The sequence below is a fragment of the Parasteatoda tepidariorum genome, chromosome 9 (genome assembly GCF_982258835.1).
Source record: "Parasteatoda tepidariorum strain Cologne lab strain chromosome 9, Ptep-v5.0, whole genome shotgun sequence".
In the NCBI taxonomy this organism is placed as follows: Eukaryota; Metazoa; Arthropoda; class Arachnida; order Araneae; family Theridiidae; genus Parasteatoda; species Parasteatoda tepidariorum.
The window spans coordinates 35,518,978-35,529,232 of NC_141763.1; the positions used below are offsets into that span (position 1 = coordinate 35,518,978).

The window sequence follows — 10,255 nt, forward strand, 5'->3', positions numbered from 1 at the left end:
TGGTGAAAAAATACTACCGTAGTATTAAAAATACTACGTCTGGAAACCCTGAGTTACTATGAATTTCTTGTTTCTCAGTGTTACCAACAAATATCGAAAGAAGAAGAAGAATTTAATTTTTATTTCAAAGTTTATGTAAAAAAATATTGATAAGAGGTGGACTTATTCACAATGGCTTCTGAAATTATTATACAATATATTCAGAAGCTATTAAAAAAAGGGCTGTCTAACCTAGAAAAAAGTAACCAACGAGTAAATCCTTTAATAACTAAGAAGATTATTATTTATTTAATCAAAATTTCCAAAAATCAGAAAATATCAAAAAATGGACTTAACCGTATTGGCTTCTGAGCGGCTCTTATTTCGGATAAGATGTTTGGTCTACTTGACCGGGAATTGACGACTCATATTGCAGTAAGGCAGGGAGAATCATTTTTCAAACCACAAGAGCTAGGAAGAGAGTGCGATATTTATCTTTCTTCCAAGGTTAAATCAAAACAAGATATAAATTATCATTCCCAAAGGAATCGAGACTTCCGTTCTAATAAAAATATTTCCAATGTGTTTTTATCCGAAATAAAATATCCTAAATGTGTCATTTGTAAATCTAATGAGCATGCCTTGTATATGTGTTCCAAATTTAAAAATATGTCCATTAATGAAAGATTAGAAGTAGTCAAGAGTAATAAATTATGTTTTAAATGCTTATCCGCCAAATGTTCCTTTCAAACGTGTAAATTTAAGGATTGATTTTGCGGTAAACCCCATAATAAAATGATCCACTTTCCAAAAGAAAACAGAAATAATAACTCACCCGCTATTGCTCCTGTTAACCAAGAGTCACAGCTGAGTTTTGAATATTCCATCCCCCCTTCCACTTCCTCCCAAGACGGCGCCGATGGAAATATGTCTGTAGTCGCCACCAGTTATGAAAAAAATAAATTAAACACAAAAACTGTTCTTTTGAGTACGACTAAGTGTTTTATTAAGAATAAAAATTCCTTATGGCAGGAAGTTAGGTGCTTGCTAGATTCAGGCTCCCAATCATGTTTGATTAATCGCAATTGTTTACAAAATCTTAATTTGCCTTACGAAAAAATGAACAAACAAATTTCTTGTTTGAATGATTCATCCATGAATATAAATAGGTGTGTTAGGACTTCGATTTCAAATAAGGATAAGAGTTTTGAAAAGGAATTAACCTTTTTAGTAGTTGAAAAAATAATTGATTTTACGCCGTCGAAATTTCTTAATGCAGCAGTTAATGTTCCTGTTAATGTTAGATTAGCGGACGAAACCTTTTTCATTCCTGATAAAATTGACGTATTGTTGTTAGGCGCGGAGATATTCTATGAATTATTACGCTCGGAACAAATATATTTACACGAATCACAGTTAATTCTACAAAATACCGTTTTCGGATACGTAGCGAGCGGTAGTTTAATTGATTCGCATACAACCAATGTGCATTGCGGATTAATTTTAGAGGATGATTTAAACAAAACATTTTAGTAGTTGAAAAAATACAATAATTTAAACAAAACATTAAAGAGTTTTTGGGAAGTTGAAAATTTAGACGTAGGGTTAACGAAAAGTAAAGAAACGACCTTTTGCGAGGAACATTTTGAGCAAACACATTTCCGTAATAAAGAAGGTAGATACGTAGTAACTATACCCCTTAAGGAAGAACCCTCGTGTTTAGGCGAGTCAAGGGATATTGCTCTTAAACGGCTGAATTCTCTCGTGTATCGTCCTGAGAAGAATACTACGAAGCTTCGCGTAGTATTCAACGCTTCTAGCTTGACGCATAATACTACCTCATTTAACGCTATCCAATATAATGGTGGGGTGATACAGGAAGACTTATTTAGCATAATGACTAGCTTTCGAAGGCACACATACGCGTTTCAAGCGGATATAAAGATGATGTACAGAATGATTTTGGTGAACCCTAAGCAGCATTGTCTTCAAAGAATCCTTTGGAAGGATCATGCGAATGGCCCAACAAATGCTTATGAATTGAGAACTATCACGTACGGCACCGTGAGAGATAGTTTTTTAGCAACAAGGTGTTTGAATCAGCTATCTCTTGACGAGGGGATAAATTTTCCTTTGGCAGCTCCTCTTCTACGTGACAACTTCTATATGGATGATGTGTTGTATTCAGCACCCTCTCTGGATGAAGCGAAGGAAACACGACGGCAACTGATTTCAATTCTCGATAAAGCCGGTTTGAGTGTATATAAATGGTCTGCTAGCCATCCGGAACTTTCACCAAGTAAAAACGATTATGACTTTTCGAGCGCCGATGAAACAAAAACTTTAGGAGTCATTTGGCGACCATCAGAGGACTGCTATACCTTCAAAATATCAGTGGATGAGAACAACACTTTTACCAAGCGGTCAGTTCTGTCCACCGTTGCAAAACTTTTTGACCCCCTAGGGATAGCCGGCCCTGTCATAGCTAAGGCCAAAATATTTATGCAGAAATTGTGGAAATTGAAAATTGACTGGGGTGATCCACTTCCTGCTGCAGAATCTCAGGAGTGGAGCGAAATTTATTTCCACGTTGAAAGGTGTGAACAACATTAAAGTTGATAGGTGCATTACAATAGAACAGTCTAAAACAATCGAATTTCATGGATTTGCTGATTCATCGGAGAGTTGTTATGGAGCGGTCGTTTATTGTAAGTCTCTCAACTCTGCAGGTGACATAAATGTGAAATTAGTTGCTAGCAAATTTAGAGTTGCCCCACTTAAACCCCTAAGTATCCCCAGACTGGAACTTTGTGCTGCAGTCTTGTTGTCCAAGTTAATGAAAAAGATACTTTCCGCATTAAAATTGCAAACAGACAAAGTTTACCTTTGGTCTGATTCCATGATTGTACTAGCATGAATTCAAAAGGAGCCAACGAGTCTTAAGACATTCGTGAAAAATAGAATTGCACTCATACAAGAACTGACACTAAAGTCCCATCATGTGCCATCCGAGATGAATCCCGCGGACTTGATATCTCGAGGATCGGACCCTGTGAAACTTTTAGAGTCAAATTTATGGTGGAAAGGCCCTAATTTCCTTTATGACAATGAGTATCCTAACCAAAACTTTCCTGTGTCGCAAGAACTGAGTGTCTTCCATAGTGAACTTAAAAAGCCTTCAAGCTTAGACATTGAAGATCCCTTAAAAGCCTTTACATTAACATCCAACAATTTTGTGCATGAACTAATTATATTGAGTAATAATTATTTTACTATAGTGCGTGTATTAAGTTATATTTTTAGATTTTCTAAGAATTGCAGAAATCCTACTGAAGGAGCTTCAGGACCTCTGAGGAATGAGGAGACCAACGCCTCCGAGCGGTTCCTGTTGAGAGTAATACAGAACGAGGAATTTGGATCAGAAATTCGGAGTCTCAAACTGCACGGGAAGGTGTCTCCTACGAGTAAGATAAGAAATTTGAATCCTCTTTTAGATTCAAATGGAGTTTTAAGAGTTGGAGGACGATTAGGTAACACTGAATTGAATTTTCTTAGAAAACATCCTGCAATACTCCCTAAAAATAGTCCTTTAACTTCTGTTATTATTTCGACATATCATCTTAAATATTTGCATATTGGTCCAAATGGTTTATTAAACTGTGAAAGATAAAAATTTTGGCCCTTGTGTGGCCGTTCTCTATGTAGAAGAATTACTCATAATTGTGTTCGTGTTAAAAACAAACCCATTGCTGCGTCGCAAATAATGGGAAATCTACCTAGAGAAAGAGTTGTGCCAGATTTCGCATTTAATTGCTCTGGTGTTGACCTTACTGGTCCGTTTTTCATTAAATGTAAACATCAAAGAAAAGCAATTTCTCTAAAGGTGTATATTTGATTATTCATATGTTTTGTATCTAAAGCAGTGCATATAGAGATAGTTTCTGATTTGACATCCGAGTCTCTAATTGCCACGTTGAAGAGATTCATCGTGCGTAGAGGCAAATGTGCCAAACTGTTTTCAGACAACGCGACGAATTTCGTTGGCGCTAACAAGGAGTTCCTAATGAAAAATTGGCTAACTATCGATCCGCTGAAGGCATAGAGTGGAGTTTTATCCCGCCTAGAGCCCCCAACTTTGGTGGTCTCTGGGAGGCAGCAATTAAGTCGTTTAAATACCATTTTAAAAGAGCTGTAGGTAATGCCTCTTTAACTTACGAAGAATTGCATACTATAGCCACTCAAATTGAAAGCATTTTGAATAGTAGACCGATAACTCCACTATCCGCGGATGAAACCGACTTAGAAGCTTTAACTCCTGCGCATTTCCTGATAGGGAGAACAGTGAACGCCATAATTGAACCGGAGTTGACAAATTTAAAGGAAAATAGGTTATCCAGGTGGCAAAGAATAACCAAATTAGTACAATTAATTTGGAGAAAGTGGCAACGAAGCTACCTAGGTGAACTGCAGCAGCGTGGCAAGTGGAGATTCGAAAAGGACAATGTCAAAATCGGTAGTCTAGTCTTAATTATTGAGGATAATTTACCAGCTAATAAATGGTTAATGGGGAGAATAATTAAAGTGTTTTATGGCACTGATAAGAAAATCAGAGTTGTAGAAGTGAAAACCCATCACGGGACCCTTAAGAGGTCTATTTCTAAAATATGCTTGTTACCTGTATCATAAAAATATTCTCATGTTTAATTTTATTTTGAATTTAATATTTGTTGTATGAGAAAATCGGTTGCAGTGTAAAGTATCATTAATTTGTTTTTTCTTATTTGTATCAGTGTTACTAATTATCATCTAAATGCTTTGTAAAGATTTTTTTAAATAATGCAAAATGTGCTTTGTTAAATTACATATTAATTGAATGCTGAAACATTGCAATGCCGGGCGGCATGTTCGCGCATGTGCGACTGCCGCGCCACCCCTTTGAGAGAGAATTTTTTACACCTTGAGAACTCCATGAATGGCGGACGTAGTCCGTGAGTCTTTAAAAATAAAGTGTTCTACAGTCCAGTGCAAACCAGTGTTGTTATTTACCAAAAATACATTTTGAGCTATCGATTAGAGTGATCACAAATAAATACCTTCTTCAAAAAATCGGATGATTTAAGAATAATACGGGCAGAATGTTTATTTACATCCTTTTTAGAGCACAATCTGCCCTTAAGCTGAGCAGATCATATCAGACCTTTGTTAAAAAAGATTTTTCGGTAAAACGAACTAGCAAACAGCTATAAATGTGGTAGAACGAAATCTACAAACATTGTGGGAGAGTTTGCTACCCAAGTTACTGAAAAATTAAAGATAATTTTACAAAGACAGCCCTTTTCAGTAGCTACTGATGGTAACAACGATTTTGATTCAAAGCTGTATTCGCTTGCAGAGCAGACTTCGATATGCTGAAATTAGTCACAACGAAGTATCTCCGATGCTACTACTGCCTAGTAGAAGTCACTTTACGAATCTTGTAATTCGCAGAAGTCACGAAACGAAAGATTACGATATGCAGGAGTTGCTGATACATTAACAGACGTTCGAGAAACCTATTGGATTATTAAAGGAAAGCAAAGAATTAAGAGTATTATTTTCAACTGCAATCTTTGCAAGAAATTTCGAGCTAAGCCCTTTACCCAAGACGAAGCTCCTCCTCCAGACAACATTAAACAGGCTCATCCATTCGAAGTAATAGGAATCGACTATGCGGGTCCTCTTTATGTGAAGAGTATTAACGGAATGAAAAAAGCTTACATTTTGCTTTTTACCTGCGCTGTTCTGCTTTTGGCAACAGTTGCTAGTTTGTTGTTTATATTTTGCTATGCCGGTACGGTAACGGCATCTTTTCTCCGTTCTTTAAATAAATAAATACACAATCTAGACCACAATACATTTCTGTTATGTTTTTAATTCAACACGTTATCAGCAAGAAGTTCTAAAGGAAATGTTTTGTTGAGTTAAGATCGATGAAGATTTATATTCCTTTGTCGATGTAAGCAATGCCGAAGTTAACAATGCCAGTGACTCATATTTGAAGAAGTTAAAATATTTTGTTCAACTGACAACTGAAGGAGGTAAAATACTCCGAGGGATATTAATATTTTTTATTAATATTACTCAATCATGACTGACGACTACAAAATACCGAAGCTGAATGGAGGAAACTACCATGCGTGGTCCATACGAGCACGTGCCATGCTTATTCAAAGGCGATGTTGGGATGCAGTAGAACCAGGCATTGAAACAAATATGTCTGAAATTGAACGGAAAAAATGACGAAGCGTTAACATTGATGTTCCTGATCGTAGAGGATACTTTTTTAGACGATATCGGTGACTGTATAAGAGCTAGAGATGCATGGAATCTATTGAAAGAATTGCATATCAAGTTTGGATTGCTCGAAATTTTGCAATTAATGTGGGAGTTCTTTAACGCATCGATAAATCACAAGGATACTGTGCAGTCATACTTATGAAAACTAATGGACTTGCATCGAAAGCTGTCAAATGGTGGTTACTCGTTTACAGACCATGAAGTTGCATTAGTAATGTTGATGGGTCTACCCAGATCTTATGAGTCATTGATTTTGAATCTTGAAAAGAACGAATCACTTTTCACAACCACCATGGTGAAATCAAAACTATTAGTAGAAGAAAAAAGGATTGCTAGGAATGAAAATACAGTTATTGTTAAGGAAGAACGAGCATTACAGACTAAAAATTTTGCTCAGTAGAAGACAGCAAGCAGGAGTGCTAAAATACATGCCTTTAACAATGTCAATTATTTTTCGAAACACATTTCTTCGTAATGGCAACATTGCTTTTTATCTGCCATTCTGCTGTTGGCAACAGTGAGTTGCTAGTCTGTTTACATTTTGCTATGCCGGTAACGGCATCTTTTCTCCTTTCTATTAAATAAATAAATAAGAAATCTATAATCTAGACCACAATGCATTTCTGTTACGTTTTTAATTTAACAATCACAACTGAAGTTAGATAATCAACAACCGACAACTTTGCTCCGACGTATGCGAGAATTAGCAGACGGTGTGCTATCGAACGATTTTTTAAAAAAGTTGTTTCTCAATCAATTGCCTAATTTTGTGCTGGGTACACTCGCGATTTCTAACGAACCATTAGACGCTTTAGCAAGACAGGCAGATCAAATAATTGCTTTTTCGAATCCACAGCAATTTGAGATCCACGCTGTTTCAAAATATCCTGACCCCATTATGGCAGCATTAAGCAGTAATACAGAAGAACTCACAATAAAAATTGATAGATTATCTCGTACTAAATCCAGAACTCGATATCAAGGTAGAAACCGATCTAACACACCCCGACGCGTACAGAATAATTCAGGAATGTGTTATTGTCACGAAAAAATTAAAGATAAGGCACACAGATGTAGAAGGCCCTGTAATTTTGTTATTAACGACTTAAATGATTCAAAAAACGAGTAACGCGAACTTTTGACAAGATGCACGCCGTTCATTTGCACAACAATAAAAGTCGTCTTTCAGGTCAATCAGCATTTTATGCATCCCATTTTTAAGGCTGTCTATGTAAATAAAATTGTTTACTTGTTTAACAAAATATTTTTTTTACACTATAAAATCTAATTCAAATCTTGTTTAATTTCAACAGGGGAGACACAAAGCTCCATTGCTTTTCAGCTCAGGGTTGCCCAGAATACAATATCAGGTATTATACCAGCTGTATGTTCGGCAATAGCTGAAGTTTTAAAAGAAGAGATGCAAGTTCCGCGTTGCCCAGAGGAATGGCTCAAGATTTCAGAGGACTTTTTCGAGAAATGGAATTTTCCTAATTGTATTGGAGCGATGGATGGGAAACATATTTGCATTGTCCCACCTCCCAATTCAGGATCATTGTACTATAATTATAAACATTTCAACAGTATTGTATTGCTAGCTTTGGTTGATGCAAATTTGAAATTCATGTATGTAGATATAGGCACGAATTAGTGATGGTGGCGTGTATAAAAAGTGCACACTTAAAAAAATTATTCAGGAGGGGAAACTAAATATACCAGTAGGACAATTACTTCCTGGTACTAATCTAGCCGCACCATTTGTTATTGTGGCTGATGATGCCTTCCCCAGGAAAATCTCTTTCAATAGAGAATCGAATTTTTAATTATCGTTTATCTCGGGCAAGAAGAGTATCCGAGAATGCATTTCGCATCTTGGCCTCAAGATTCAGAGCTTTTCAAACAAAAATTCTGACACGTCCTGTCCAAGCTACTAAAATAGTCATGGCAGAGTGTAGTTTGCACAATTTTTTGAGGTCAAGATGCCTTAAGAAGACCTTGAAAAAAGAAAATATTTTAAAGGTAGTTGGGGAGACAGCGGCGAGCCCCTTATCCCTCTTACAAAAAGCGCACGGAATGGGTCTTTTGTAGCCAAGGAAGTGAGAACAAGATTCTCTACATATTTTAATGAAGCTGGCATTGTGTCATGGCAAAATAATATGTGCGATTTGCACTGAAAATTTTATTGTTATATATTATGTTATTGAATAAATTTTTCTCTGTTCTATCTAAAACTTATTTTTTTGAACTTCTACATTTTTTATTATTCCACTGATCTTAAAGGACTAATGGTAACTCATAGATTAATTGCTTCATAATCAATAAATTTATAGAACAGGGGTGGCCAATTTGCGCCTCTTTGAAGGATTATTTGTGGATCTCGATAAATGTACTTAAGTTCCCTTTTCATTTTTGTGCTATTATATTTTAATATGTTTCTGAATCCATTTGAAATTTCAAAGGGAATTTTCCATTTCCAATATAATTATGATCCAAAAAGCATTTGAAGAATTATAATAAATAGAAATGCAAAACGATGAAACTCTACAATTAAAATATAAATCGACGTTGATTAGTAAATACTAGAAATTTATAAAAGTATCGAAGTATCCTGAATTATAAAAGGCTGCTTGTCGAATTATTTCAATATTCAGAGCAATGTACTAATGTGAAGAATTTTATTCCACTTTTAAGTTTGTTAAATCCAAACACCGATCAGTATTAATTAACCAGCATCTAAAAGAATTACTGAGAAGTGCTGTCACCAATTATTCATCAAATTTTAAAGAATTATCAAAAGAAGTAAATGTGTTTAATATTTAAGTTCAATACACATATTTTGTACTTTTATTTATATGTTTTCAATAAATATAATTTCTGTAAAAAAAAAAGAAAAGAAAATTATTAATAATTTTTGCATACCTTTTGAATACGTATTTAATTGCGGCTCGCTAAAATTTCAAATTTTGAAAAATGGCTCGACAATCAAGGAGCTTGGCCACCCGTTATAAAATTATCACTTAAAAATACACTTCTGAAATTCATACATATGTACACTTTTAAGTTTCCTATAGAAAACCTTTTCCTAGTGGTAACAAAATGCACACATTATGTGACTTTTTACTTAATAAAATAAATGAAGAAAATTCTAAAATAAATGAAGAAAATTCTGTTCTTGAAAATTCTGTAAGTTTTCAAAAGATAAATAAAAATATGCCTAATTGTGTGAATAATGATGATCAACTTACAGGAAATAGAATTATTTGTTTAAATATACTACAGGATGTTTTTTCTGAGTTATGCTGCCCTAAGTGCTTTGCTACAGATCTCCATTTGGCAGAAGATTCTAAGTATGGATTATGTTCTAATTTTGCATTAAAATGCAAAGTTTGCGATTATGTGAAAGGGTTTTCCTCTTCAAAAAAAATTGGATCTGCTCCTGAAATAAACAGCAGATTTGTGTATGGAATGAGACAAATCGGAAAAGGGTTGCTATCTGCAAAAAAGCTGTGTGCTACTCTCAATATGCCCCCTCCTCTAAGTCGCAGTGCATTTTCAAAGCAACAAGAAAAGTTATTAAACGCTGTGTCAACTGTTGCACAACGTTCAATGTCTAATGCTGCTAGAGAATTGTCGAAGGATACCCCAGAGTTTGAGTGTGGCATTTCTGTGGATGGTACCTGGCACAAAAGGGGATACTCATCTTTGAATGGCTGTGTCAGCGCTATATCTGTTTCAACTGACGTTGAAATAATGTCTTCTTATTGTGTCGGTTGTAAAAGGTGGAAAACTATGCCAAACAATTTAGAACATCAAACTTTCAAAGCTGACCACCAATGTCAGCAGAATTATTCAGGTTCAGCTTCAAACATGGAAGCGGTTGGAGCGTCAAGGATTTTTAATCGTTCAAAAACATTGCGTAGCTTAAAATATGTGGACTATT

General features: G+C 35.3%; 1 protein-coding gene and 1 non-coding gene across 3 annotated transcripts; both read left to right on the forward strand.

Annotated features, from left to right (window-relative positions):
* The first annotated feature begins 1,539 nt into the window (after positions 1-1,539).
* On the forward strand, positions 1,540-9,360 carry LOC107444294 (uncharacterized). 2 transcript variants are annotated; one of them, XM_087151571.1, is made up of 2 exons: positions 1,540-8,887; positions 8,938-9,360. In XM_087151571.1, the coding sequence occupies exon 1, from the start codon at positions 1,876-1,878 to the stop codon at positions 2,590-2,592; it is 717 nt and encodes a 238-aa protein (XP_087007697.1). In that variant the 5' UTR covers positions 1,540-1,875; the 3' UTR covers positions 2,593-8,887; positions 8,938-9,360. Both variants share the same exon structure in this region, with proteins under 2 accessions (XP_087007697.1, XP_087007698.1).
* LOC107442947 (uncharacterized) lies at positions 7,607-8,138 on the forward strand (the record flags this gene model as incomplete). The annotated part of the gene is made up of 1 exon (XR_015429141.1): positions 7,607-8,138. It is a non-coding gene; the product is annotated as an uncharacterized LOC107442947 (transcript).
* Positions 9,361-10,255: the final 895 nt, after the last annotated feature.

Coding starts and splice junctions, on each gene's coding strand:
- LOC107444294 (XM_087151571.1), top strand. CDS start 1,876: ATGACTAGCTTTCGAAGGCACACATACGCGTTTCAAGCGGATATAAAG.